Source organism: Mobula hypostoma, chromosome 9, assembly GCF_963921235.1.
Source record: "Mobula hypostoma chromosome 9, sMobHyp1.1, whole genome shotgun sequence".
Taxonomy (NCBI): Eukaryota; Metazoa; Chordata; class Chondrichthyes; order Myliobatiformes; family Myliobatidae; genus Mobula; species Mobula hypostoma.
The window spans coordinates 99,991,515-100,007,056 of record NC_086105.1 but is presented as its reverse complement, the minus strand read 5'-3'; the positions used below and the strand labels follow the sequence as shown (position 1 = coordinate 100,007,056).

General features: G+C 42.2%; 2 protein-coding genes across 3 annotated transcripts in view; one reads left to right on the top strand and one right to left on the bottom strand.

Moving 5' to 3' along the window:
* Window positions 1-4,949, top strand: part of llgl1 (LLGL scribble cell polarity complex component 1) — a 100,918-nt gene extending 95,969 nt beyond the window's left edge. The window contains exon 23 of one of the 2 annotated variants that reach the window (XM_063058777.1): window positions 1,965-4,949. In XM_063058777.1, coding sequence (XP_062914847.1) covers window positions 1,965-1,974 — 10 coding nt within the window. In that variant the 3' untranslated portion in view covers window positions 1,975-4,949. The remainder of the gene's footprint in view (window positions 1-1,964) is intronic. The other variant, XM_063058776.1, reaches the window with a different exon arrangement.
* Window positions 4,950-12,914: 7,965 nt separating this feature from the next.
* Window positions 12,915-15,542, bottom strand: part of flii (FLII actin remodeling protein) — a 64,790-nt gene continuing 62,162 nt past the window's right edge. Inside the window, exon 30 of the mRNA XM_063058774.1 lies at window positions 12,915-13,953. Coding sequence (XP_062914844.1) covers window positions 13,819-13,953 — 135 coding nt within the window. The 3' untranslated portion in view covers window positions 12,915-13,818. The remainder of the gene's footprint in view (window positions 13,954-15,542) is intronic.

Sequence of the window (15,542 nt, the reverse complement as noted above, 5' to 3'; positions counted from 1 at the left end):
TATTATCTGATCTGTGGTTTTGGTTTGGTCTTGCATAGTGCTGGCAAACGGAAGGCCAGATATTAATTTTTGTAAATTACTATCTGATTACATCGTTCCTGTGGCTTTCCATTTCATTCCATGGAGCAGATTTCACGGGTTGGAGAATGACACCCTTTCATGTGATGACTTGTGGACAGATGAGAGAGATGTGGTGCACGGGCAAAACTGATAATGAATCTCATTTCATGTTGTTGCAGTTCTCTTTTGATATAGTATCATTTCTTCTATCTGCTTGCTCACTTTATATACTCAAATTCCAGATACCACCTATTGCTCTCCTGCTTTTGCCTATGAGGTGCCCAAAGAGGCAGAGATAGTGAGCAACCAATGCCATTAACCCCATGTACTTTCCCACTTGCTCTTTATCTCTCTGTGTGATGTTATTGTCAATGATTCTTTCATCACAGTTATGCTGATGGTAATGTTCATGCCTACATTACTTTAGTTTCAGCTTCCCTTTTGTCCATCCTCTCCATGGCCAGAATGTAGATTATCGGACTGTATGTTAGAGGAACGCTACATTGAAGCATGTGGATTAGATTTGTAGATGTGTTCCTCACAGCGTTGTTTTTTTTTGCTTTAGGCACACTTTCATTGTTGGCATAGCAACCAGGGGGCCCATTGCCAGGCTCATTTGCTATTAAATCAGTGTCCTGTAACTTAAAACTGCTTTGTTCATCATCTGTGACACGACAGCATGAGCTGCCCAAATGAGAAGTTGGGGAGTGTTGATGTTCAAAAGCCAGCAGCATTTATGACTGATCAAATAGAAGCTTGAATCTGTTGACCAGGAAAGAGTTGATACCTGGCACTACTACTGCCAGAAATACTCTGAGCAGAGTATCCATCAATGGCCTCTGTACTCACAATTTACTTTTGACCTCCCCTTTCTTCCCCCAGGAACTGACTATAATATACATTAGAATATGGGGAAACTACAAACTTGCTTTTCCATAATCAGATGGGAAAAGAGCCAAGAAATCTGTCCCCAAGTACTTGCACAGCAAAGTGTGTGTTTGCAGACGTTGAGGCCAGGTTACGTAAGAGTCAGTTGTTTTCTAACAAATGAGTCCACTGGAGATTTAGAGCTGATCGCATAAACCAGGCCTATGAGAGACGGGAGGACTGTTTTCAATTTCACTACAATATCCAAGAATTACAAGAGATGACAATTTTTAAGTTCCCATGAGATGAATTAGCCTTAAGAAGAGGCAAGTGCAACTCATTTTAAAGCCAGCTATTGTAACTTTGTTCTATTGCTGCTTGGTGTTTGCTGTTCAAGATGACTTCTTTTCTGCTATCTTCATGGCCTTGCTCCCTAATCTCCTACCTGTCGTAGCCCTTTCACTGCAATATTGAGCAGCATTCTATCTAGTCTACCTATGAGAATAAAAGTACCCATGCAGAGTTCCATGCTTACCTCCCCAAATCTCTGCTCTGCTCTTCAGTGTGTTTAACAGTTAACTATTTAAGTTTGTATCCCTCCTTGCTGGATTCTCCTCTCGTGCTTTAGATGAACCTCTATCTATGTAATTGGCCTTTCACTCTGTTTATCTGCACTGCGCTGTCTCTGGGACGCTGTATTTTGCACTCTCTCCCCCACCCCACCCCCATACTACCTTGATGTTTTTGTGTATGATTTGTGTATGGCTTGCAAAGATTTTCATTAATAATAAACCAGCTGCTAACAATTTGTGTTTGTGTAGTACCTTTAACCTGCTGATTGTCTTGAAGTGCTTCACAGGAGCCATTAACAAAGGAAAATGGGTGATTTCACTGTCAGTTACTGGCTGATTTGGTTCAAGCAGAACTGAGTCACTGATTTAAGTGAAAAGAGGAAAAGTGACCGATTTGGGTTCAGTACATCTGCTGAATGTGTGAAAGACTTCTGTGTTTATAATCTGGAATCTCTTTGTTTTCAGGGACTGCTAATGGAATGAGGAGCTTTGGATACCTTGCAATGTGACTGGTTAGCTGTGCAGAAAAGGGAATATTATCTACCTTGCATTGGGGTCATGGACATCGATTTCACGGAGGTTTAAATTGTCACAGCTTCTGTGCCAAAAGACATTTTCTTCTAAGACTATTATCTGAATCTCCACGTGGCACCAGTGGCCTCCGACTTGCCTTCATTCTTACCCAACACTACACACAGATAACTTTATAAAGACTGAATTTCATATGGTCAGTGAGGGACCCCTCTGATATCATGGCTGGAAAAAAAATCCAAAATTTGACAGGAAGAAACTTCGAATTTGGAAAGTTGATCATCAGTTTCCCCACAAATCTGCCTCTCTAAGAATCAGCTTTAAATGACATAATCACATTCTGTTTCCAGACTTTGAAAAGGAATTAAATTTCAAGGAAGTTTTTTGACTCTCCTTTACAGCTTTTCTGTTTTGTACAGAAGGTTTCAATGAATAAGAATCCTTCAGTAGATATTCCTGAATAATGTTTACCTTCCTATAAAGGGTTGAGCAATGATTACTGAAGCCTCTCTGAATTAGCCCTGGGAGAACAGGGAGCTGATTTAGTTTTCCAGTTTGCAGCATAGTAATGGTTGAATTTTGAATGAAACAGGTGTCTGAACCATTTCGGTGCAATCTACACCTTGGAGCAAGTTTAACTATGCTACATTTTAACCACTTTCTGAGATGATGTATAATTGTTCCTTGACATTCAATGTAATTCGCCAATGCACTTGCACGTTCAATGGGCTTGAGGGTGTGACTAACCTCACTGTAGCATACATGCATTCTACAATGCCAGGTTTAGATGGCATATGACCAGTTTTAAGCTGTTTTTAATAATTCAACTGTACAGTTTTCAATAGCTAGACTCAAGCAATTTTTATGTTCGGCTTTCATCTGAATGTGTCAGTAATAGAGGTTCCCCTCTCCACCCCTCCCTAATACCTGTGCACAAAATGGAAAAATATCTTCCTGGGTTCTCCTATTTTTCTAGCGTTGATCATCAAAATGACAGTGGTGCGATGACCTTTTCTACGATTAGGGAATAATGTTTTAATTGCTTGTTTCACACAGTTTCTTCGGATAGAAGAAGAAATCTGAAATTGTTCTCAAAGTTTGATGGTCTTAAATCATGTTTAATCATTTTCTGCTGTTGCTGAATCTCATTACCCTGGATATCATATCTAACTGTGCTTCCAACAGTGTTACATAGGTCACATCTCTTGAATAGAATGGTATTGCACTGGTGTGATTTTTGTCTTTAATTTTACTGACTGTCAAGCAGAATGGTACAATTTATTTGTAAATATGCCTCCTTTATTTTTGAAGGATTTTTTTTGCAATTTCTACAGGGCTGCTCACAGGATTGTTCCCTTGTGTGGAAAGCGGTTGGTACTTGCATTCTTCTGTCTGTACTTGTCATTATTAGACACTTTGATATTGACTCCGCAGGCACTGTGAAAATTCCAGTATTTTTTTAAGACTGTGCTGTTTACAATACCATTTTCTAGTAGAATGTGTGCTGTTGAACAAAAGCTCATTACATTATCTAATGGATTTTGCTTTTAACAGTAATAAAGCATCTAGTGTCTCATGAACTTAACTCACTAGTGCTAGCTTTTTTCCTAGAGCTCTGAAGGCGAACTCTTGTGGAGAGGGTAAAGATAGTCCATCACACAACAGAACTCAGCACTTCACTCTAACCAGTCATTACTAATCCCATTTATAAGCACCTGCTGTGTAGATCATTCAAGTGCTTGGCTCAATAATTGAGAAACCTTTAAACAGTGACATTCCCCTTCAGTTGCTTTATGTGGAACTTGAAGATTAAAAACCTACAAATGACCTGTAGTCAGAGATGACAAGGGGCAAATTGAAGATCCAGTTGTGATAAAGGGTCCTTGACTTGAAATATTACCTGTTTCTCTTTACACAGATGCTCCCTGATCCAAGTGTTACCAGCATTTTCCTTTTTTTAAAAAAAAATTTCAGGTGTCAATCATCTGCAGTTGTTTTGCTTTGATTTTGAAGGGTAACACCCATCCATTGAACATACTTGAAGGGGTCTTTAACCACTGAGCAATGTTAATGCAGTTAAGGTGAAGTCCCTTGTAATCAATAGTCAAGGAGTTTTTGTATGGAGCCTCAAACGCAGCTGATGGATTGGCTATTTTTCTGTAATTGTTCACTGATTCTTCCCTGCCTTGTGCCCAATCCCTAAAACACAAAGAAAGGACCTAAGAAATAGGAGCAGGAGTCGGCCATCTGGCCCGTTGAGCCTGCTCCACCATGCAGTAAGATCATGGCTGATCTGGCCATGGACTCATCTCCACCTACCTGCCTTTTCCACATGACCCTTATTTCCCCAACCATGCAAAAATTTATATAACTTTGTCTTAAATATATTTACTGAAGTAGCCTCCACTGTTTCTTTGGGCAGAGAATTCCACAGATTCGCTACTCTCTGGGAAAAGCAGTTCCTCCTCAGCTCTGCCCTAAATCTACTCCCCCGAATCTTGAGGCTATGTTCCCTAGTTCTAGTCTCACCTACCAGTGGAAACAACTTTCCTGCCTCTGTCTTATCTATCCCTTTTCATAATCTTGTTTCTATAAGATCTCCTATTCTTCTGAATGCCAGAGTACAGTCCCAGGAGGCTCAATCTCTCATAGTCTAACCCCCCACCCCTTTAAAGGCATCCGTTAGTCTTGTAAGATCATGGATCTGCACCTGGAAAGTCTTCACTCTCCAGGGTGCAGGCCTGGGCAAGGTTGTATGGAAAACCAGCAGTTGCCCATGCTGCAAGTCTCCCCTGTCCATGACACCAACATTGTCCAAGGGAAGGGCATTAGGACCCATACAGCTTGGCACCAGTGTTGTCGCAGAGCAATGCCTTGCCCAAGGACACAACCCGTTCCCTCGGCTGGGGCTCGAACTCAAGACCTTCAGGTAGCTAGTCCAATGCCTTAACCACTTGGCCATGTGCCCCCCCCCCCACCCCACACATCACTGGAATCAACCTGGTGAACCACCTCTGCATTGCCTCCAAAGCCAGTGTATATCCTCCAAGTAAGGAGACCAGAACTGAACACAGTATTCCAGGTGTGGGCTCACCCTGTACATTTGCAGCATAACCTCCCTGCTCTTAAATTCAATCCCTCTAGCAATGAAGGCCAATGTTCCATTTGCCTTCTTGATAGCCTGCTGCACCTGTAAACCAACCTTTGTGATTGATGCACAAGCACTCCCAAGTCCCTCTGCACAGCAGCATGTAATTCTGGATGTGCATCTGAGGGAAGGTTGACGCCATCCAATTTAAAGTAAACCACTTGCACTGCACATACCACCCCAAGTATTCTCCCTTCTAGCTGCACACCACAGCTGAAGTCCACATCTATGCCATGCATTAACTTGTCCATACATTATTACCTGCCATAAAACATAGCAGCAGAATGGGGCCATTCAGCCTGTCGCGTCTCCTCCGACATTCCATTATGACTGATTTGTTATCCCTCAACGCCATTCTGCCTTCTCCCCATAACCTTTGATGTCCTGATAAATCAGGAACCTATCAACCTCCACCTTAAGCATACCAAATGACTTGGCCTGCACAGCTGTCTGTGGCAATGAATTCCACAGATTTGCCACCCTCTGGGTAAAGAAATTTTCCTCATCTGTTCCAAATGGATATCCCTCAATTCTGAGTCTGTGCTGTCTGGTGCTAGACTCCCCCCGCCCACCCCCCAGTATAGGAAATGCCCTGTCCACATCCACTCTATCTAGACCTTTCAATATTCAATACATTTCAATGAGATCTCCCTCATTCTTATAAACTCCAGCAAGTAAGGGCCCAGAGCCATCAAATGTGCCTCATATATAATCTTTTCGTTTTGGGATCATTCTTGTGAACCTCCTCCGAACACTCTCCAATGCCAACACGGTCTTTCTTGGGACCCAAAACTGCTCACAATATTCCAAGTGTGGACAGACCAGTGCCCCATAAAACTTCATTATGTTCTTGCTTTTGTAATCTAGTCCTCTGAAATGAATGCTAACATTGCATTTGCCTTCTTGCCACATTCAACCTACAAATTAATCTTTATGGAATCCTGCACAGGGACTCCCAAGTCCCTTTTTATCTGATTTTTTTTTCAATTTCCGTGCCTTTATTCATTCTTCAAAGGTGCACATCCAGATGCTTCCTATACTTTTTTCCAGAACACTACAGCAGAGAAAACAGGCCCTTCAGCCCATCTAGTCTGGGCCAAACAATTTAAGCTGCCTAGTCCCATCAACCTGCACCCAGCCCATAGTCCTCCATACCCCTCCAATCCATGTACCTATCCAAACTTAAACGTTAAAATCGAAATCACATCCACCACTTGCACTGGTGGCTCATTCCACACTCTCTCAACCCTCAGAGTGAAGAGGTTTCCTCTCGTGTTCCCCTTAAACCTTTCACCCTTAACCCATGACCTCTAATCATAGTCCCACCCAACCTCGGTAGAAAAAGCCTGCTATCTATATCCCTCATAATCCATCTTTCCTTATAACTCAGGTCCTCCAGTCCCAGCAACATCCTTGTTAATTTTCTCTGTACTCTTTCAACCTTATTTACAATCTTTCCTGTAGGTAGGTGACCAAATCTGCATTTAGTACTCCAAATTAGGCCTCACCAATGTTTTGTACAACCTCAACATAACATTCCAACTCCTGTACTCGGGTACTTCGATGAATGAAGGCCAATGTGCCGAAAGCTTTCTTTATGACCCTATCTACCTGTGATGCCACTTTCAATGAATTACAGACTTCATTCCTATCTACTGCACTCCTCAGACCTCACTGCTGCCTGTGTAGAACTACCCCGATTTGTCCTCCCAAAATGCAACAATTCTCTGCATTAGATTCCATCTGCCAATTTTCACCCCATTTTTCCAGATCCACCGCAAGCCCTGATGGTCTTCCTCACTGTCCACTACTGCCCAATCTTGGTGTCATCTGCAAATTTGCTAATCCAGTTAACTGCATTATCATCCAGAATGTTGATATAGGTGACTAATAACAATGGACCAGGCACCACTCCCTATGGTCCTAGTCTCAGGGCTATCATGTACAACCATTCTACTGCAGCCAATGCCTGCTCCAATTTACTACCTCATCTTGAATGCCAAACGACTGAACCTTCTGGACCAACCTCTCCTGCAAGACTTTGTTGAATGATTTGCTGAAGTCCGTGTAAACAACAGCCAACATCAACTTTCCTGGTAATTTCCTTGGGGGGAATGAAAACTCAAGATTGGTTAGACAGGACTTACCATGCATGACACTGTGCAGACTATTCCTTATCTGTCCCTGTCCATCCAAATACTCATTTATTCGGTCCCTTCCAATAACTTTCTCACTACTGTTGTCTGGCTTACCAGCCTATAATTTCCTGGCTTACGGACCAACATTAGCTACATCCTATCCACTCCTACCGTCAAATTGGCCTTTCTCCAATTTGGGTCTGGTCCATGGGTTGAGATTCTGTCTCCCATATTTACTTTGAAACTAATGGCATTATGATCATGAGATGCAAAATGTTCTCCTGCACAAACTTCACCTGTCTCATTCCCTAATAGATCGGGTATTGCACACACTCTCATTAGATCTTCAATGTACTGATGAAGGGAATTTTCCTGAACCCATTTGACAAACTATCCTATTTAGTCCTTTATAGTATTGGTGTTACAGTCACTATAGAAAGTTAAAATCACTTACTATCTCAACCTTGTGTTTCTTGTCCGCGATCTCGCTAGTAATTTGTTCCTCTAAATCCAGCAGACTTTTTTCCTTGTGGGGGGGGGTGGTCTATATGTAGCTCAATTGACATAGTCATACCTTTCTTATTTCAGTTTTACTCTTGAGGTCTCACTAGATGTGTTCCCCAGTCTATCCTGATTGAGCACTCCCGTGAACATTTCACTGACTAGTAACGTCACCCATCCCTCCCGCACTGTCGTGTCTAAAACAATTGTACCCCAGAATGTTGAGCTGTCATTCGTGTCCCTCCTGTAACCAATTCTTACTAAGGGTTACAATATTGTAATTCCATGTGTTGATCGGCCTTTCCCACAATACTGCTTGTCTTGAAATATACACAACTCATTGCATTAGTCGCACCCTGCTCAACCTTTTGATTTCTGACTTTGAGGTCTTGGCAACATCTGCGTCCACAACCTCTCCACCATCTGTTCTGGAACTTTGGTTCCCATTGCCCCTGCAACTCAATTTTTAACCATCCTGCTCCCCTCCCCCATGCCATACTAGCAAATCTCCCCGCTGCGATATTAGTTTAACTAAAAACCGTCTCTTCTGGATAGGTCCCACCTTCTTTGGAAGAGAGCCCAATGATCCAAAAATCTGAAGCCCTCTCTCCTACACCAACTCCTTAGCCACGTGATAAACTGATCTTCCTATTTCTGGCCTCACTTGCACATGGCACAGGTAGCAATCCTGAGATTGCAACCCTGGAGGTCCTGTCCTTTAACTTAATACCCAATTCCCTGAATTCACTTCATGGCCTCTGTTGTGGCCATTGGTACCAACGTGGGCCACGACCTTTAGCTGCTCACCCTCACACCTAAGAATGCTGAGAATTCGGTCCCAGATATCCCGGTCCCTGGTACCTGGAAGGCAGCATACGATCCAGGAATATTGTTCTTATCCACAGAACCTTTTGTCTGTGCCCCTAATGAATCCCCTATCACTAGGCCTCGCCTCTTCTTTTTCTCCTTCCCGCCTAACTTCCGAGCCACAGAGCCAGACTCGGTGCCTAAAAGACCTTCAGGAAGATTTAGCAGACTCTGGAAGATTTAGCGACACCTGCACAAATATGACCTTCATGGAACAGTCATTGGAAGAAAACCTTTCCTGTGCCTTCACCACAAAATTTTGCGTCAGAAGTTTGCTAAGGAACATCTAAACAAGCCTGATGCATTTTGGTAAAAAGTCCTGTGGACTGGAGAAGTTAAAATAGAACTTTTTGGCCGCAATAAGCAAAGGTATGGAGAAAAAAAAAGGTGCAGAGTTTCTTGAAAAGAACCCCTCTCCAACTGTTAAGCATGGGGGTGGATCGATCATGCTTTGGGCTTGTGTTGCAGCCAGTGGTATGGGGAACATTTCACTGGTAGAGGGAAGAATGAATTCAATTAAATACTAGCAAAGTCATGAAGCAAACATCACACCGTCTGGGGGAAAAAACAAGCTGAAGATGAAAAGAGGACGGCTTCTACAACAGGATAATGAACCTAAACACACCTCAAAATCCCCAGTGGACTACCTTAAGAGGCACAAGCTGAAGGTTTTGCCATGGCCCTCATAGTCCCCCAATCTAAACATCGAATATCTGTGGATAGACCTCAAAAGAGCAGTGCATGCAAGACGGCCCAAGAATCTCACAGAACTAGAAGCCTTTTGCAAGGAAGAATGGGCGAAAATCCCCCAAATGAGAATTGAAAGACTCTTAGCTGGCTACAGAAAGCGTTTACAAGCTGTGATACTTGCCAAAGGGGGTGTTACCAATTACTGACCATGCAGGGTGCCCAAACTTTTGCTCCTGGCCCTTTTCCTTTTTTGTTATTTTGAAACTGTAAAAGATGGAAATAAAGTAATCTTGCTTAAAGAAATGGGTCATCTTTAACTTCATGCCTTTTGGAAATCAGGTCATCTTTTACTCGCTTAGCTATTCACAGTAACAGAAATTTTGACCAGGGGTGCCCAAACTTTTGCATGCCACTGTATAAAGAAGAAATCAATAAATAAACTACAGCTTTTTGCCTTTTTTCATTCAAGCCTCTTCTTGCTGAAGCCTCAAATCCCCACTCTTTAACACTGTCCACTTCAATAACAGCAACCTCCTAGCCCCTGCCTTTTTTAATTGCCCTTGCTAATGAATCCCCACCTCTGATTGGCTGCTGTATCAATGCTGAAACTTTGTGAAGCATTGTTTTTAAATGCACACTTACCTGTGAATCACCTCTCGCTTCCGATCTCTGAGAAAAATCTTCTGCAGACACCCTGTTTCCTCAATACTACCTGTCCCTCAGCCTATCTTTGTATCGTCCACAAAGTTGGTCATATGCCATCAATTCCTTCATCCAAATCATTTGACGTGCAATGTGAAAAGTGGGCCCAATACCAGTCTCTGTGGCACACCACTAGTCACCAGGAGCTAACCAAAAAAATGCACCCTTTATTTCCACTCCTTGTTGCCTGCCAATAATCTAATCTTCTATCCATGCGTTACTTTTCCTGCAATACCATGGGCTCTTGTTAAGCAGCCTCATGGCACCTTGTTGAGAGACTTTCTGAAAACCCAATAAACAACATTCACTGACTTTTTTTGCTTTATTATATACTGTCTGACTTTTCTTATCAGCCTCAGTTGCCTCATCCTACCTTTAAAATACTACTTCATCTTTGGGATGTATCTTTCCTATACCTTCCTAATTTTCCCCAGAAACACCAATCATTGCAGTTCTGACATCTCTACTAGTGTCCCTTTCCACTCAGCTTTGGCCAGCTCTTCTCTCTTGCCTCTTTAATTTTCTTTACTCCACTGTAATATTGATACATCGGATTTTAGCTGCTGCTTCTCGTGGAAGGGTGAATTATCATTATGATCATTGTCTCCTAAGAGTTCCTTCAACTTAAGTTCCCTAGTTAAATCTGGGTCATTACATAACTCCCAATCCAGAATTGTTGTTTCCCTAGTTGCTCTAAAAAGCCCGGGGCATTCTACATATTCTCTCTCATAGGAGTCAGCACCAAGCTGATTTTCCCAATCTAGCTGTATGTTGAAATCCACCTCACCTCCCGCCCCCCCGACTATCATGACTTGCCCTTGTTACATGCCTTTTCTATCTCCCATTGTAATTTGTAGCCCATATCCTGGCTGAACAGAGGCCTGTACAAAACTCCCATCAGGATCTTTTTACCCTTGCCGTTTTGTTCCTATGTCACCTGTTCTAAAGAATTGATTTCATTTTTTTAAAACAGAGGCACTCCATCCTCTGCCTACTTGCCTGTGCTTTTGGTACAATGTGTATCTTTCCTCCTCACTGATTGATATGGAAAGCATACTGAAGGTTCTCAGCAATCCCCTCTCCTGTTGACCTAAAAGTTTGGCAAGCTTTTCACTTCAAACTTTGCAAATCTTGGTTGCAAATGATGTGGCTCATTCCCAAAACTATTCATTTATCAGTGAATGGCAATGTTGTAAAATCAATTGCCTTGATTATAGGTTTTATTAGTCAGATCACGTTGTCTTCTCTGTGCCTGCAGTCAGGTTGATCCTTGAACTACAATAGTAGAGACTCAACATGTGTGTGTTACCTGAGACTGGAGGTGAAAGCTACAACTAATGAAGGCTCTGATACCTTTCTATCATCCCACACCTTATTTTCCTGTTGCAACCATATTTGTTGCCTACTAATTTTAAGGTTGTCAGTGATTTATATTGCCTAGAATTATTTTCCTACCTTACTGGCCTTGAGCAGTATGATCCAAGGACTTTGCTTTTACTGCAGTTTCTTTGTATATAAACAAGTTATGGATAGTCTGGAGGGTTATCAGAGGTTACAGGTTGACAGCGATAGGATGCAGAACTGGGCTAAGAAATGGCAGATGGAGTTCAACCCAGACAAGTGTGAAGTGGTTCATTTCAGTAGGTCAAATTTGAAGACCAAATATAATATTAATGGTAAGACTTGGCAGTGTGGAGGATCAGCAAGATCTTGGGGTCCATGTCCATAGGACACTTAAAATTGCTGCACAGGTTGACTGTTGTTAGGAAGACGTATGGTGTGTTGGCTTTCATCAACTGTGGGATTGAGTTCAGGAGCCGTGAGGTAATGTTACAGCAACATAAGACCTTAGTTAGACCCCACTTGGAGTACTGTGTTCTGTTCTGGTCACCTCACTCCAGGAAGGATGTAGATACAGTACTATACAGCAAAGAGATTTAAAAGCAATGTTACTTGGCCACTGAATTGGAGGAAAGATATCAACAAAATAGAGAGTGTAGAGAGAAGATTTACTAGACTGTTACCTAGGTTTCATCACCTAAGTTACAGAGAAAGATTGAACAAGTTGGGTCTTTATTCTCTGGAACGTAGAAGGTTGAGGGAGGAAACTTGATAGAGGTGTTTAAAATTATGAGGGGGATAGATAGAGTTGACGTGGATCAGCTTTTTCCATTGAGATTGGGGGGAGATTCAAACAAGACATAAGTTGAGGGTCGAAGGGCAAAAGTTTAGGGGTAACATGAGGGGGAACCTTACTCAGAGTGGTAGCTGTGTGAAACGAGCTTCTAGCAGAAGTGGTTGAGGCAGGTTCGATGTTGTCATTTAAAGGTAAATTGGACAGCTTTAAGGACAGGCAAGGAATGGAGGGTTATGGGCTGAGTGCAGGTCAGTGGGACTAGGTGAGAGTAAGTATGGATTCAAGAGTGTGCCTTATGAGAGTAGGTTGAATGAACTTGGCCTTTTTCTCCTCGGAGTGACAGAGGATGAGAGGCATTGAGCGTGTGGATAGCCAGAGGCTTTTTCCCAGGGCTGAAATGGCTAACATGAGGGGGCATAGTTTTAAGGTGCTTGAAATAGGTATCAAGGGGATGTCAGAGATAAGTTTTTCCCAGAGTGGTGGGTACGCACTGCCAGTGACTGTGGTGGAGTCAGATACAATCGGGTCTTTTAAGAGACTCTTAGATAGGCACATGGAGCTTAGAAATAGAGGGCTATGCAGTAGGGAAATTCTAGACAGTTTCTAGAGTAGGTTACAGTGTCAGCATGACATTGTGGGCTGAAGGGCCTGTAATGTGCTGTAGCTTTCTATGATCTATAATTATTACATATAGCACGAGTAAGAACAATATTATTCCTTCAGAAACTATATGCTAGCACTTTGTTTATTTTCACGAATTAAATAACTTATTACATGTCAAAAATGTCTTAATAAAATTGCTTTGACATCACACCAAGGCTAGTTTGTGATCATCCATTTTCAGGGTAAAATAATTCTAAATGCCCAACTATCACTATTCAAGATCACAATGGAATTCCTTAGCTTTGTAACCATATAATAAAAAAAATGTAACACTGGTGGTTCTTCTATGTTTTGGCTAATGCAAATTGTACAATAATCAAATTTTTATTACTTTTTGAAATTCTTCTCAAAGTTATAGACCACCAGACATTTGAAATTAAATAATGCTTTATTTTGGCACTGACTTTCCTCCCAAAGCATCATTTAAGGTTTTGGCCAACAGGGATTATGGAACCGATTTCCACAATGGCTCTAGTTAAATTTATCAGCACATCCAAACCATTTCAACTGATAGCATCACCCTTTTTATATAATTATGATTTCTGAAGTGCAGACCTGGCACAGTAACATTCTTGAAACTGACAGAGGGAGGAATATTGGTTTCACACTGAGCACCAAGTTCGATCACACAGCATAAATCAGGCTGTGCATTAGTGTAGAAAGTTTTAAATTAGGATACACCCCAATTCTATTCCTGATCCAGCAGTAACATCCTTTCTTCACCCAAAGAACATAACTATATACTATCTCAGTTATAGACTAACAGCAGGCTGATCAAGTCTTCAGTGCAGTTCCAGGCAGCTGAATGGAAAAAAAAAATGCTTTGAGCAGAGCAAAATTTTGCTTTAAAAAACATCCTTGTGAGGGCAGACTCCCTCACTACTCATCCTATTTCTGTGTAACGGAATGGTCAAAAAAAATGGCCCATTCCAGGGCAAGTGCTTAAGCAGGTGGTTTTTTGAAGATGCTCCAAGCATGAAAGCAGCGCGTAAAGTTATGGGGTTCATTCCCTTTCCGGACTAGCCGTAATTTACGTGGATGTTCGCTGTCTTTGGCTCTCAAGTGTTGGATATAAACCTATAAAGAGAAATAGCTTTGTTACATGGCTGATAAAGGTTTACTAAAAAAAATTACAAAATATGAATTAACAAATATGGAAATGTTCAAGGAAAGAAATACAAAATTTTGCTCTGATTTACGATTTGTTCTGCTGCATCAGATACAGATGCAGTGGCCAGAGATAGAAACATAGAAAATAGGTGCAGGAGTAGGCCGTTCGAGCCTGCACCGCCATTTATTATGATCATGGCTGATCATCCAACTCAGAACCCTGCCCCAGCCTTCCCTCCATACCCCCTGATCCCCGTAGCCACAAGGGCCATATCTAACTCCCTCTTAAATATAGCCAATGAACTGGCCTCAACTGTTTCCTGTGGCAGAGAATTCCACAGATTCACCACTCTCTGTGTGAAGAAGTTTTTCCTAATCTCGGTCCTAAAAGGCTTCCGCTCTATCCTCAAACTGTGGCCCCTCGTTCTGGACTTCCCTAACATCGGGAACAATCTTCCTACATCTAGCCTGTCCAATCCCTTTAGGATTTTATACGTTTCAATCAGATCCCCCCTCAATCTTCTAAATTCCAACGAGTACAAGCCCAGTTCATCCAGTCTTTCTTCATATGAAAGTCCTGCCATCCCAGGAATCAATCTGGTGAACCTTCTTTGTACTCCCTCTATGGCAAGGATGTCTTTCCTCAGATTAGGGGACCAAAACTGCACACAATACTCCAGGTGTGGTCTCACCAAGGCCTTGTACAACTGCAGTAGTACCTCCCTGCTCCTGTACTCGAATCCTCTCGCTATAAATGCCAGCATACCATTCGCCTTTTTCACCGCCTGCTGTACCTGCATGCCCACTTTCAATGACCGGTATATAATGACACCCAGGTCTCGTTGCACCTCCCAATCAGCCACCATTCAGATAATAATCTGTTTTCCTATTTTTGCCACCAAAGTGGATAACTTCACATTTATCCACATTAAATTGCATCTGCCATGAATTTGCCCACTCACCCAACCTATCTAAGTCACCCTGCACTCTCTTAGCATCCTCCTCACAGCTAACACTGCCACCCAGCTTCGTGTCATCCCCAAACTTGGAGATGCTGCATTTAATTCCCTCATCCAAGTCATTAATATATATTGTAAACAACTGGGGTCCCAGCACTGAGCCTTGCGGTACCCCACTAGTCACTGCCTGCCATTCTGAAAAGGTCCCGTTTATTCCCACTCTTTGCTTCCTGTCTGCTAACCAATTCTCCACCCACATCAATACCTTACCCCCAATACCATGTGCTTTAAGTTTGCACACTAATCTCCTGTGTGGGACCTTGTCAAAAGCCTTTTGAAAATCCAAATATACCACATCCACTGGTTCTCCCCTATCCACTCTACTAGTTACATCCTCAAAAAATTCTATGAGATTCGTCAGACATGATTTTCCTTTCACAAATCCATGCTGACTTTGTCCGATGATTTCACCGCTTTCCAAATGTGTTGTTATCACATCCTTGATAACTGACTCCAGCAGTTTCCCCACCACCGACGTTAGGCTAACCGGTCTCTAATTCCCCGGTTTCTCTCTCCCTCCTTTTTTAAAAAGTGGAG